Genomic DNA, 15,362 nt, shown 5'->3' on the forward strand with positions numbered 1-15,362 from the left:
TACGTTCAGCTTCAAGAAGAAGATCAAGTGCAATTCAAGAGGCTGCTTCAATCAGGATATATAATAGCAGTCCCTTTTAGAGCGCTGTGAGGGTGTCCACGTCGACAGGGGGATTACGAGAAAGGGGGAGAAAAAAACTGCGAAACTAAATAGTCCCACAAAATTTAACCTCACCGAAACTATCTTTTGGGTTTGCACCCTCTCTTCCCTTTCGTCTCCAAACCCTTATGTTCGTCCGAGATATCTCGGCCAATTCTAAAAAATATGTCTCTATTCATATTAGCAAAACCCACAAAACCTCAAAACACTAACCGCCAACTCCAATTACCCACCCCCATTCAATGATAGCGATGGATTTTTTTTTTTAATTTTCACGTAGCCAGCATAATCTTTATAGACTCTCCTAAGCATAGAAGGTTCAAAAAGAGGTGATATAGAATCAATGGACCAAGCCTACCAATTTTTGAGCAAGGTACGAAATCTTGCTACAAGTTCATCTTAACGATGACATTATCACTAAAGTTCTTCTAGGAGTTCCAGCTAATTCACTAAGTGAGTTGAGGCGCACGTATGCAAGCAATGGTTTAACATGATATCCGATCCTTATTTCATACTCCAACATAGCCATAGTTCTGGATAAGGTGTGAATGTGTAATCATCCAAGAACGCCTATAATATCAGCAGCAGGTTCACAAATTTTTTATAAACATAAAAGATAGGAAGATTTTGAAAGAAAAACTAAGAAATTTCAAAGGGACGATTCTTGCTTCTTGTAATGGTCTATTACTCTTACAAATTGACAATGATAATTATGTCACAATGATAATTACAAATTGACAATGACAAAGTGAAGCTTCTGCCATGCAATAATCAATCTTCTGTAAGAAATTCCTGGGGGTTTGTGATGAATTTGAAAGGGAAAGCGGAAGTAAAGGCTTTTCCTTTGCCATGCATGAGGTTGAAGCATGAGAAAACATTTTGATTAAGTGTGTTCGTATTTCTTATGTACCAAAAAATATGTACTAATAGTAAAAAAAATACTAACCTTCAGTGGAAAGAATTTGGAGTCCTTTCAAAGATGGTGTACCAGGGAAAAACCTTCAGTCCAGGAAAAAAAAACGAACATTCAGTAGAAGGAAGTGGAAGGAATTCGTAAACCTTTCAATGATGGTGTGTGCTTTGTGAATATTGATGTGTTTTCTTAGGATTTCTTTATGTATATTGGCGTATGCTTTCAATAGGTTTTTGTTGAATGCTTCATGAATATTGATGTCTTTATATATATTTTAATATGACAGCAGTTGTATAGCATAAGAATTCTGTTGTTGATCCATTAACTAATTCGTATCCATATCTATTAACTAATTCATACCCATATCTAATAACTAATACATATCAATTAACTAATCCATTATAGCACGGAATAAGTTGTGCATTTTTATGGATCACAACAAAGCAAAATTATGCATTTTTTATTGAACTTGTTCATGGGATACTCTAATGGCAACTATAGACGATTGTATTACACGTATATTTTCTGAATTGCTGCTTGCATTTTTTGTATGTTCCTTCGGTGTTTCTGTTGTGCTAGGACATTATACATTCGTTGTGTTATTGTTAGTTTCTCGATCACCATGGTCTCATGGCTGGATTCTGAAAAAGGATTCGGTACATATAACTTGTGATTTTTGTGAATGATTCGAGCGAACAAAACGTTTCATAATCAAGGGAATAGACCATTGAGATGTTGGAGTAAACCATGATAATTCCTATTATCAGTAAATCTGACTGGCTAGCACGGAGTGTTTTTTTCGATTAATATCCGAAATACGACTTCTCGATGATCCCGATTGCAAAAGCTCATTTGATCATATCAATAATAAATTGGTAATAGTTCTCCTATATGAAACAACAACAAAACCGCAGCAATCACATAGTAATTTAACATTCGAAAGATGTATGAAATTATGAAAACACAATCACATACTTCTCCCACATAAACTTCAAATCAATTTTGGCGTCCGATACAAACCAAAGAAGCGGGTTCGACGATATCCGCTAGGACTTTTGGCGCTTTTACCTTTCCTCCATACGCTGAGATCTCGCAAGCTTGTTCTTTTTCTTTAATTGCTAAAGAAAATTCATTAACCTACCAAAACAATATACAAACCCGAATATTAGAGCATGATCAAACCAAATATTTAAAGTTTAAAACCAACAGAATATTTTTAGCTTGTGTACCTTTGCATCAAGAGAAGGGGCATTGTGCCTAACAAAATGAAAAAGGCCATGTCGGACTGCAACGCGAGCAAGCTTTTCAATGTTAATATTGGTGGAAGCACGAAGAAGCCAAAGTTGGCCCGGATCAAGATCAGGGTATGTGATATATACGAAATTTGCAAAAGCAAGCCCCAAAGCAGCATCACCAACGAACTCTAAACGTTGGTAAGAATGTAAGATGGCAACATGAAGTTGTCATCTTCTATCATATCACAACTTCACTACTAAAATAATTACATATTATGACGCTTGTTTTTTATCTATCTTGACGGTTTTGTTAAAAACCGTCAAGATAGGTGTTTTAGTAATATTTTTATGATGGCTATTGCAATATTATGTCGTGTATGACACACAAGCGTCAAGAAAATATAATAAATTTATGACGGTTAGTACAACATTATGTCGTGTATGACACAAACGTCAAGAAAATATAATAAATTTATGACGGTTGTTGTAACATTATGTTGTGTATGACACAAACGTCAAAAAAATATAATAATTTTATAACGGCTGTTGCAACATTATATCGCGTATAACATAAGCTTCAAGAAAATATGGTGGTGTTTTCTAAAACAGTCAAATTAGCAATAGAATAAACCGTCAACGTTCTCACAATTTTTTGAGCACTAGCTAGGCTGTACCATTTTAGCTTTCAATAAAACCGTCAACAACTTTACAAAAAAAAAAAAGAATACCAAAATAATAGACTCCTCACTAAGAATTGAACCGGTCAATAGACTCCTCAGTCCTCACTTATGGAAACCGCAATAGAGAAATCCAAGTTCCCCTCTCCAATGAAAATTCTCCCGCTCACCTCAATTGTTTTTCCCTCTCACCGGATATTAAGGGATTGATGTTAGGGTTACGCCTATTTATCTTTCTTCCCCTTCCATTGCAAACCCTAACTGTTACGCCTTTTTTTTTTCTTAGTCTCGTTGGTTTCTCGACACTCACTTTAGCTTAAACTTGTTTGAGAAGGGATCAGTCTGATTACTACTACAACAAAGTTTTCTGAAATCTAAAAGTAAGTATTTTTTTTTGTTTATTTCTTTTTTCTTGTTTAAATCGTTTGTAGAAATATTTTTTATTGCATTCGAATTTTTTGTTTTCAATGAGAACCTCAGTCTGAGGTTCAAATCATTGTAAATCAAATCAATAAGAAACAACATATTAAGCCCAAAGAACAGAAGGAACCGAAAAGAAAAATATGTTAAATGTTTGTTATTTTTTCAAGTTGAATCTGAGGGTTAAAACAAAGGCGAGGATTGGTGACATATGCATAAACAACAAAGGTTAATGCAAAAGAATGTACCAGAAGCACAAAATACTTGGAACCCAACACCACGAATCAGCTATGGTGAAGCAAAGGAAGCATCAACTGGTCCCAGCCATGATATCTGCAAGAAGAAAAAAAATGATATTAACTCAAATCTCCAACTATGATGCCCAAGTCAAGGTCCAATAAAAAAAAATTCAACATTATAATTAATGATCGTGCGCTCAAGGTTTTCGTAAGGATAGGTACAACATATGCAAACACTGTTTTCTATTTCTCCTTGCAGTAAAAATGTACTAAAACAAAGCTTTCGTTGGTATCTTATTTATTGTCTTTCTGTAATCATAAAACTTAAGGGTAAATCTAGGGTGCGCAGGAGAGAGAAAGTGAGGATGAATCTGGGCCACTCACACACAGAGGTGAGGGTGTATTTCAACAAAGAAGTACTGATCCACAGGCCTTCATTCCTGCGTACCCATACATCATGCGCACTGAAGACATGCATGCTCAAAACTTAAATGACCAATGCCCTTGCAAAAGTTATTCTTTTTTATTTTTATGATATTTTGGGGCAGAAAAGCAAAAGATCAAAAGTCAACCTGTTTGTGTGACAAATTGCATTCTCAATACTCTCCCCACCCCCTGCTTACCAGGAAATAGGTGACGACGCATAGCTCTTATCTGATACACTTCATATGCAAGACACTGCTCATTCATATGGAAGTCCAAGCCATCAGGAAGTCCTAAAACTCTTTCGAGTTTCAACCCGTGTCAGGGAGTTGAGTTCAACATCAAGGTTCAGGATCTTCTTATAAAATGAATATCTAGTTTTTGGTAGTTTTGCACCCAGTTCTCTGGTAGGCACTTCATCCCAGGTAAGTTAGCTGGCACCTGCTAAAAAATACGTTTAGTCACAACAGTGAGCCTGATGTTCTTTTTGCAGCTTCTCCTAGAGGCATAACATCATTATTGGGTTTTGGTAATGTGCGAGAATGTAATCTGATTCACACCCAGTATTATAAAATCGATCATCATTGATGTAATGTGCGTCTTGACCACTCAATAAAAATAATCATGGCGTGTTCTCCTTTAATTTGCTCTCCTCAAAGATGAGCAACGAAGAACAAACTCGTACCAAGCAACCAGATAAAAAAAGGCCTCGTAAGTTTCTAACTCTAGAAAGTGCAACATAAACCATACCATAACCGAAGGCTTTTGAAAGATCAGTACGAAGGTAATCAAGAGTCATTCCTTGGCACATGCCATTCTTCAGGCCCAATCATACGCACCAACCCTGAGTCAAATCGAACCTTGGGCAACAGACATTTAGCAAATGCTCCCCGAGACTTCTTTCCAGTTTGCTCAACGAAATCCACAATGGTACCAGTCGCACCTTTCATGAGGCCAACATCCACATCCATGTTCTTAATCAACATCACCCTAGCACCCATACCTAACTCCAACTTCTTAGGTGCGATCCCCCTATTGAGTTGCAACTTCCAAAGGTTATTTGTCTTCTTTCCAGTATCCCTTGTCAGATACTTCACAATTTTCCCACTCAAACTTCTTAACTTAGCATCATTCACTCTCTCGACATCCCTATTCAACGGATAAAGACATAACACAGTCACCGATGAATCCACTGGTTCATTACAGCAATGTTGAAGAATTCATTCAATCTCCCTATCCTTATCCCTTGAATTCTTAAATATTTGAGTAAGTTCAACTCGCAAATCAAAAGTAGCATCCCAACATTTAGCTTCAAAAGCAAATTCCCTATATATCAAGGGGATCTTCGTCGTTCACATTTAGCTTCAAAAGCAAATTCCCTATATATCAAGGGGATCTTCGTCGTTCACAGTAGGTGGAAGTTGATAAAAATCACCACTAACAATCAACTGAATACCACCCCAAGGTTTATGGACACGACCCTTCAAAGTTCTAGCAATGTAGTCAAGTTTATCAAAAAGGTCACCACTTATCATACTTATATCATCAATAACTTAAGCTCCAACACTTTCCCATATTTCCAAAAAAAAAAAAATTTGACTTTGTGAGAGAACTAGCCATGCAGCCCGACCTGTGGCCGGGCCTGTTATTCTTAAACCCATCATGTCTGGGCCTATATTTAAGGGAAGCACTTGGAAGTTTAACATATCCATATCCAATAAGTAATACATATCATGATCCATTAACTAATCCATATCCATATCTATTAACTAATACATATCCATATCTATTAACTAATACATATCCATATCCATATCCAATAACTAATACATATCAATTAACTAATCCATTGTTTTTTAGAATTTGTTTTTTTTTATCCCATGCGTACATTTGAAATAATGAAATAATGCGTAGCTTTGTTTTTTGTTTTAGCATAACACATGAAAGGACAATTTTAATTTATATTAAATTAGAGAGCAGGCCAAATTCAGGGTTAGTTTGGTAAGAAGGCAAGTAATTATTTTTCAAATAGGGACTATTTTAAAAACTTTGCTGATGTGGCTCACTATGAGCATCTTGGGAGAAACGGATATTAATATAATACATATCATGATCCATTAACTAATCCATATCCATATCTATTAGCTAATACATATCCATATCTATTAACTAATACATATCCATATCCATATCCAATAACTAATACATATCAATTAACTAATCCATTGTTTTTTAGAATTTGTTTTTTTTTATCCCGTACATTTGAAATAATGAAATAATGCGTAGCTTTGTTTTTAGCCATGCAGCCCGACCTGTGGCCGCGCCTGTTATTCTTAAACCCATCATGTCTGGGCCTATAGTTAAGGGAAGCACTTGGAAGTTTAACATATCCATATCCAATAAGTAATGCATATCATGATCCATTAACTAATCCATATCCATATCTATTAGCTAATACATATCTATATCTATTAACTAATACATATCCATATCCATATCCAATAACTAATACATATCAATTAACTAATCCATTGTTTTTTAGAATTTGTTTTTTTTTATCCCGTACATTTGAAATAATGAAATAATGCGTAGCTTTGTTTTTTGTTTTAGCATAACACCTGAAAGGACAATTTTAATTTATATTAAATTAGAGAGCAGGCCAAATTCAGGGTTAGTTTGGTAAGAAGGCAAGTAATTATTTTTCAAATAGGGACTATTTTAAAAACTTTGCTGATGTGGCTCACTATGAGCATCTTGGGAGAAACGGATATTAATATAGGTAGGATTTGGGGTTTTTGTTGGGGTTTACCTCTTCTCGTTAGTGGAGAAAGACCGGCACAAAAAAATAGATGAATTTTTTGGCTTAATTTCACGTAATTACCTCTCCCTATTTTATCGTAATTAGTTTTGCCCACGTGAACACTCTCAAAACTCTCCCTCAATTGACGAGGGGAGAGCTATAAGGGCATCTCCAATGGAGAGTGTAAAGCGTATAATGTGTGAAATTTACACTCCTATTTTGAAAAAACTCCTTCCAATGGAGGGGGTAAACCGTATATAATAGCTATTAGTTGTTAAAATTTGGTGGAAATTCCCCTCTCATGCTATTAGCTAATAAGAAACACGGACGTAGCTTTAAATGTCGTTGGTGGGTTTTTTAAGTCCGGACGTCACTTCAACAGACGTGGGAAGTTAAAATATTTCATTTGCGACGGGCCATGACCGTCGCTACGTTTGTTTTCAGATTTTTGAAATACGGACGATAGTTGAAGTGACGTGCGATTCTCTATTTAAATTTTACTTTTGCAAACTTGCAACGGTTAACGTCTGTTGTTTTACTCTTATTTCCACACCACCATTGGAAGAGCCATGAGGTGTATCTTTATTACTTTAAAAATAAGAGTGTAAAATCCTAGTGGCGCCTACATAGAACCTATGTGGAGGTGGAGATTTACACTCTCCATTGGAGATGCCCTAATATATATATATAGAGATAACGAGACTCTTAACCGTTTTCTATTACGTTAGCTGTCAAAATCTTTTATTTTGGTAACAAGATCTAAACATCGACACAAATCTAAAATCCAAAAGAGAGCCCGCGAAAAACTCATCTTCTTCCCTCCTGTTTTCTTACCTCTATTCTCCAATTTTTATTTCAATCTTTAATTTTTTGAGGAACTAAATCTAACCAAATCCTAAAGACAAAGAGAACGTGTTAATTCACCCCGCCGAAAACTCAATTTCCTAACAAAAATATAAAAGACCCATCTTCTTCCTGCCGAACTTCTTCGCCCCACTTCTCTGAACAGCTTGGAAATGGAAGTACTGGATGGCAGAGGAAGTCAGTGACAACATGCTGATTCTACCTTTTTGTATGGCAGTGTTGATTGATTGATTTGTATTTAAGAGATTCAAATCTGTTTGCATCAGAATTAGGCATTACATTAAATCGTAGAGAAGAAGAGGGACTCATTTTCTAGAAAGTTTAAGAACTTAACTAGTATTGTTGGTTCTATACGTGAAGCATTTCCAATAATCACTTTTGGTCTTTTTGATAAGAAGCAAAGTTGTTAGAAGTGCTGAAATATTTCGACAACATGAACTATGGGCGAAGCTTCTCTCTTACAGGATTACTGATAAGCTCTTTCAAGGTTCATAGCATCCAACAATAGATAATTAATACACATTGTGCTAGTTATTTATGGGTTGACTCTCTTCTAGTTAGGGGACAATTCACAGTAGCAACACCTTAGTATCAGACGTGAGAGTTTACTGATATTTGGCCAGCATTTAATAACTTATACGGGCAAGGAGATATGATCAGTTTTGTACGATTGTTCGGTTACACTTCTCGGGTTTTCCTGTAAATGTAAACAAGTGATATGTTTATGGCAACATGCATTATTTCAAACTAATCATCTGTGTATTTGCCCAAGTTCGTATACAAAAGAAGTTACGAAGAAATGAATCCCAAGTAAGACAAGGACCGCATTGAAATCCAGCAAAAGCTTAATTACTTGGCTTGGTATTGAGATCAATCATTTTGGTGTCTAATTTTGAGTGTTTCTCATATTTTGAATGTAGTACTGGAACAGGGGATGTCCTATTGTTTTGCAGGCTTCTCTTACCAAAATAATTTTTTTTGACAGCTAACGTAATAGAAAACGGTGTTAAACCGTTAAGAGTCTCGTTATCTAATCTTAATCTCAAAGTTAATCTAATAGGATTAGATGAACCCACACAAGTTGACTTGTGCGGTTACCCTTACTGAATCCGGACTCATTCTCATTCATGGGCTTTCCCGTGAGAATAGGACTACCACATTTGGCGGGGGAATTCTCGCAAACTTAGTTGCCCCGAGAATAGTAGGGTTTGTTACGCTCAAATCTATTTAACAACTCCACTCCAAGTTTTATTGTCTACCTCAAACATATTCTCTTTTGCAACAAGCTCAAAGTTATTTTTTTTTTCATTGCATGTCTTCTTTATTTTTCATTGTTTTCTTTTCGCATACGCAAAGTCTTCTTCTTGAAAATGCTAGGTGCGCAGGTTCCAGAATCGTTTTGTAGTAGCGCAGTACTGCTACTTATCCTTTGGTATTTTTTTTCTTTCTCTGTTTTCATGTTGGGGTGCTTAGAATAAGTGTGGTGCTGACTATAATTGCAGTCATTATAAGAATAAGAACGATCATTATGTGTTGTCTGGAATCCATTATGTGATATTTCTTGCATGTGGATTCTGAATTTGGGTTGGAAAATTCTAGCACCCTTGTTATTGTTATGTGAATACTTACCTAAAATAGCATGTTTGTGTTCCACTTCATCAAAATCTTGTCTAGTAATCTTCTCGATGTTTCTTGCCAAAGCTTACAACTTGTGGTTGTGTAGTTCACTACTTCACTTGTTTAAAAGTGCTGGTTTATTCTTTTTTTTTTTTTTGGCAAGTCTGTTTTAAATGAGATCATTCAATAATGCTGGCAAGTTCCCAGACCTTTGGTATCATCACCCAAAATTTTTACCAACTTTGCTAGTTCATGTGTTAAAGAGTATGACTCTTGCTCTAACCAAAAGAGAAGTCAATATATCAACTAAAGAAGAAACGGTCAGTTAACTCGCTGGTGAGGAATCGCTTTCAAACGGCATTGGTCCAATTGGCTTATAGATGATTCTGTGCTTATGCAGTGTGAATACTTGGTCTTACTCTCTTACCTTGTGGTGATAATGTGTAGAAAATTAATTTAATAATCAAGAGAAATTGATAACAATTCCCAACTGGTGAAAGCAACCTGCTGACAATATATAAACTGCTGAAACAAATAAATAGTATTCGGAAGACCTTCCAAGTTCGAAGCAGTAGAAGAGCCAGAACTACAAAAATTCCAGTTGATCTAACTACTAATATGCCAAGTGTTGTAGACCAACTGTCTAAGTGTAGTGGCACTGTCTTTATATGCTTAGCGATTGGTTTAATGACACCTTCAGTTGGGATTAATGGGGTGTTTGAGTCATATGCATACGTTACAGCATTTAGCATATTTGGGATTACTGTAATCCTCACTATTGCATACGTTACAGCATTTAGCATATTTGGGATTACTGTAATCGTCAATATTTGTATACAAATGGCCATAGGTGTGATTTACTGTTTCACTTTAGAACATTCCCTCGTCATGTTCAACATGTTGTTATTGCTCTCATAAAGTTATGGATTAACAAGGTTGTTAGTATCCTGGAAAACAATAAGATATCCTGTCAGAACTGATTTTTGGCCACTCTAAAGTGTAAAATGATATAAGGTTGTGGAACCTAAAAGGCTTACTTATATAGACCTCAACAATTTTGCTAGCTTGGTTTGTAGGGATTACTTTTAGCTTTTTGTTGAAACCACTAACGCATCAAGACTCTTGTTGAAATGAAAGACAATTAGTAAGACTAGCCTTGGAAGGATACTTGTGTTTTTCAGTTATTCCAACTGCCAGATGATACAAAATTTACTCCATTTTATTTCAGTGTAAAAAAGTTATGCTGGTACAGTGTTGAGATGTGAGTTAGAGAAGGTGAAGTTTTTACACGTCACTCAAAGCTTTTTTTTTACTCTACCTCCCGGGTGGGTATATTGGCTGGCAGTGGGGGACCATATCCAAGGTCCTGGAATTAATATTCACACTATCCACTGGGTGGAAAAGGTGTTTGTAGTAATGAAGTTAGAAGTCACCAGTAGACAAATTGAATGTATTATCGCCAAACACTAGGTTTGAAAAGAAAAGTTCATGAGACTGATGAACTGTGCAAATGTTATGGTCTACTGACACCCACTATTTTGGAAGTGGATATCATGTGAGGAGCTGCATAGGGACTTTTTCTGTTGTTTAATTGATTTGTCATTCTATTGATGGAAGTTTTTCTCAGTTCTAAGTGATTAGACTCAACCTAAAGCTACTTAGATCGAGTTAGGACTAGAATTCAGCAGTTTGGTTTTAAGCAGTGCGACTTTGCAAACCAAGTGTGCCAGTCCCTATATAGTGAAAGAGTATAAACCTAAAAAAGTTCCCAATGTTTGGGCACTTTGATTTATTTTTTTTATGCTAAGCAATTTATCATATGCATATTAACATTTTTTTTTGCTGGAATATACATTTGAACTTGATTTTGTGATTATGTTATGAGCTATCCATGTCTGGGTCATAGTAGTTTGATTATTTCACTAATACAAAGCTCTGGTCAAGAATATTTGCTCACTTGATTAGTTGATTGTTGTGTGCGAGTTGTTTTTTGTTTTTTTTTTTGGCAATAACAAGTTGAAGGATTTTCTCGAGTATTTAAGACAGCCTAGTCTACTACCTTCTTCGTTAAGGCGCCAGGTCTCTCTTTATCTAACTCCATTAACACGAAAGTCATCCCATATCTCCAAGGATCGCCTCAAGTTCCCCCCCTTTTTTTCGCATGATAATTTTAGATGTCTTATGGTTTCTGCAAGTAATATGATTTAAATGCATATATGTATTGTGCGGAGTAAATTACCATTTTTTAGTCAGACTTATGGAGTAAACGTTAATCTTTAAGGGTGTGTTTGTTTAGTGGCAAATGGGGGTGACAAATAAAATTTTCCCACTAGATGCACTATTTGCCAGTGTTTGGATGCATTTAAGGGTAGTGGCAAACACTATTTGTTATTTGCCGGCAAATGAAATTTTCCCACTAGAAGTGGGAAAATAGAATCCAGCTCCCCCCCTAAACTCTTTTGCCACCCCTTATTTTCCCACTAGGGCAATAAAAATTTGCCACCATCTCTTCTCTCTCTCTTTCACAGCCGCAACACTTCGCTCTCCATCTCTCAAGCTCGAACTCAAAAGGTAATTTGTCGCTCTCCTCTCATCTCTCTCTCTTCATCTGCTCTCCTCTCTCACTTCTCTCTTCATCTCTCTATCTCTCCTTCATTAAAATTTTCTGTCCTCTCACGTTTTTTTTTTATTGGTAACTTTCAGAAATTGAAGAAGATTGAAGAAATTGCGTCAGGTACAAATTTGATTGCTTTAGATATGTTGGTTTTTTTTTAGAACTATGTTGGACTGTTGGGCTGTTGTGTGAATCATTGTAGAGTTGTGGTAGTGAATGTCAGCAAATTTTTGATTGAATATACAAGTTCTTTAATTCGACTCTTTAGTTGCGCCCGACCCTGTCAATTGTTTGATCGCCACTTCAAACTTCAAAGTCTATTTGGAAATTAAAACTCCTCACATCAGTTGGTTACTCCTCACTTCAAACTTGAAGTTTGATCGCCACTTCACTTCAAACTTCAGTTGGTTACTCCTCACTTCAAACTTGAAGTTTGATCGCCACTTCACTTCAAACTTCAGTTGGTTACTCCTCACTTCAAACTTGAAGTTTGATCGCCACTCCACTTCAAACTTTAGTTGGTTACTCCTCACATCATTAAATATTTGGTTGGAGATAGTTATTCATCTTTTTAGTCTTTAACGTAACAAGAAAAATAAGTGTATGAACTGAAATTTTTTGACTTTACCGATCAGGAAGAACAAGTGTTTTGGTCGTAAATTTTACTTTCAGTTTGCTCTGGCTAGTATCCAACACAGCTTGGCATATAAACACTGCTAGGAATCTGGGGTTTTTTTAGTTTTATTAAATGTGTGGAGTTCAGTGTACTATGTTTTTAGTTTTATGAAAAGTGGAGTTCAGTGTACTATGTTACACTGAAAGGTTTCTTGATCAGAAACTTGAAAGTTTCTTGATCCATTCATACACAAAGCAAGTCTGTCAGTGGTTCCAACGTCTAACCCTTCAGCTTGAGAGTGTGTGTCAGACTATTTAACTGAATACATCCAGTTTTCAACTGCCTCCCTTACCTGACTTATGATAACTACCAGAGTGTACTTATTACAACAGTTAGTTTTAACTCTTTACAAATATGACTAACCCGCAACATATATTCTAAGAAAATATTCTACTCTGTCAGAGTATATATTATACACATTCAAGATGTAATCAGTAATTCAGTATAACGTGCTCTGAAACTTAACTGTTATTTATGGCTCTGTTATCATTGTTGTTAGTAATGGCTCATTTGAGTCATTTCCCAAACTAGCTATAACTAGAATCATTAAGCTTGAAAGTATCTTGTCATTGGTCCAAATTACATTCTCAATCATCTCAACATCAGCAGTGAAAATAAATTCTGAATTAGAAACACTATCACATCAGCAGTGAAATATGTAAACTTTGAACACAACATCTTCCTTCTCAATCATCTCAAACACACTTTTATAGTTGATCATTGCATTTAATAAAACTAAATATAAAAAACCTAGTTGATCATTGCGTTATATTTTAGTTTATTTATTTCCTAACGGATATTTTAGTTTGACTTTACTGATTGGATGATGATTGAGTATGCTTTAGTTGATCATCAAATGGTATGTGTACTTTTTTTTATTGTTATTATAATTTTGAGTACCGTTCAGTTATTGTTAGTAGATAAGAATGCTTATGATTCAAAGTTTCTGATGTCGCGTGGAGGGTTTAACTTATAGGGCCTATGTTTATAAATCTTGCAATTAATTATGTTGCTTTAGATATGTTGGTTTTTATTCGATTTTAAGGCTCGATAGTTGAAATTATGAACTTGGGTATTTGTATTTACATCTGTTTTGGTAACTGTTATGAACTGTTTTGGGTATTTGTATTTGTATTCGATTTTATTCCACAATACATCTCCCATTGATGGCCTATCAACACCATAATCCCATTGAATGTTGTATTCTTTTTGGGAATGACCATGCAACTGGAGAAGGGGGTAATACTGGGTTCGATGATATGGAAACAGATTCGGGAGGTTAGCTGATTTTGAAGTAAATAGAGTTGATTTTTGTGCATCTAACTTGTTATGAAATTAACTTTATGTTTCTATAACTTGTTTAGATAATATTGAGGAAACCCAAGGAAGTGGGGGTGATGCACCCGAAGTTGCTGAGAGCGAAGCTGATGGTGCTGCTACTTCTCAAACTGAGAGTGCTCAGAATACCCACTACACCTACTGCCAAGAAATCTAGGAAGTCTCGGTTCTTTGAGGATATACCCGAACCCCCTTCATTTAAGGTGTTCATTGTTGCGGTAGTTGAATTAGCCAAGGCCTTGAAACCACCAGAACCTGTACCAGTAGTAGTTGCCCCAAAGCCAATAGAATTGTTGAAGGATGCTTTGCATTCTCTTCCGGATATGAATCCGGAACTTTACCTAAGGTCACTTGACTTGCTGGCAGTTGATTTGCCACTAATGGAGGTATTCTTGGGCCTTGAAGAGGATATCAAGGCTGCTTGGTTGTTTAGGAAGCTACACCAAGCAGGTCTTTGAGCAGAAGATGTTTCTAAGGTTTTATGTTGGCAAGTTGCAACTTTAATAAGTTTTTATTTATGTCCTACATGCATCTATTTGATTTGTAAGGCCAAGTGTGAGTTTAGCTGGATATTTTGTATTAAGGTACAAGTGTTGGATTATTGAATTTAATTCTCCTTACTGTTAGTGGTATGATTATATATGACATCTGTTTTGGCACTTTCTCTTATTTTGCGGTTTTACATTTCTGGACTTTGTTTCTAGTTCTTGTTTTCGACAACTACTTTATTTCACTTGAATTTGGCGTGTCAGTTTAGTAGTTGTCAATTGCTGCTGGTGCTGGCGGTGGTGGCTGAGTGTTGAGTGTTGAGTGTGCTGTGTGCAGAGTGCTGAGTGCACAGTGTTGAGTGCAGAGTGTGCTGTGGTGGTAGTGGTGGTGGCTGTGTGCAGAGTGTGCTGTGTGCTGTGTGCTGTGGTGGCTGTGGTGGTGGCTGTGTGCTGATTGTTGAGACTGCAGAGTGCTGTGTGCTGTGGTGGCTGTGGTGGTGGCTGTGTGCTGATTGTTGAGACTGCAGAGTGCTGTGTGCAGAGTGTGCGGTTGTGGCTGTGTGCAGAGTGCTGAGTGTTGAGTGTTGAGTGTTGAGTGTGCTGTGTGCAGAGTGTGGTGCTGCTGTGTGCGTGTGTGTGTTGCAGTGTGTGTGTGGTGTGTTGCAGGTGGTGCTGCTGTGTGTGTGTGGTGTGTTACAGGTGGTGCTGTTGTGTATTCTGTGCAGATCCTGAATCTGTACTCTCTCCTGATTTTGAACTTCCCTGAACAAAAAAAGACAAAAAGTTCAAAATGAGTGCTCAAAGTTTTCTGCCTTTGAGTGAAAGTTGAAGTCAGAAATTCAAATGGGAATATAAGAATCAACTCACAGCACATAAAACCTACACTGAATGACACAAAAAATAAAAACAGAATATTTTCTTGCACTTCCACAATTCTACTAGAAGTCTGTAACCAAGAC

The 15,362-nt window shown here is 36.3% G+C and overlaps 1 protein-coding gene across 1 annotated transcript; it reads left to right on the forward strand.

The window, feature by feature from the left end:
• The first annotated feature begins 11,578 nt into the window (after window positions 1-11,578).
• Window positions 11,579-14,576, forward strand: LOC147501136 (uncharacterized). The gene is made up of 4 exons (XM_086606168.1): window positions 11,579-11,858; window positions 11,991-12,021; window positions 13,814-13,855; window positions 13,942-14,576. The coding sequence occupies exons 3-4, from the start codon at window positions 13,832-13,834 to the stop codon at window positions 14,371-14,373; spliced, it is 456 nt and encodes a 151-aa protein (XP_086462294.1). The 5' UTR covers window positions 11,579-11,858; window positions 11,991-12,021; window positions 13,814-13,831; the 3' UTR covers window positions 14,374-14,576.
• The last annotated feature ends 786 nt before the right edge of the window (window positions 14,577-15,362 follow it).

This window comes from Coptis chinensis, chromosome 4, assembly GCF_015680905.1.
Source record: "Coptis chinensis isolate HL-2020 chromosome 4, ASM1568090v1, whole genome shotgun sequence".
Classification (NCBI taxonomy): Eukaryota; Viridiplantae; Streptophyta; class Magnoliopsida; order Ranunculales; family Ranunculaceae; genus Coptis; species Coptis chinensis.

Bases quoted from the DNA above. Each gene is read 5' to 3' on its own strand.
- LOC147501136 (XM_086606168.1), top strand. From the start codon at position 13,832: ATGATATGGAAACAGATTCGGGAG. The intron at 13,856-13,941 runs GTTAGCTGATTT...TAACTTGTTTAG, and splicing joins TATGGAAACAGATTCGGGAG to ATAATATTGAGGAAACCCAA.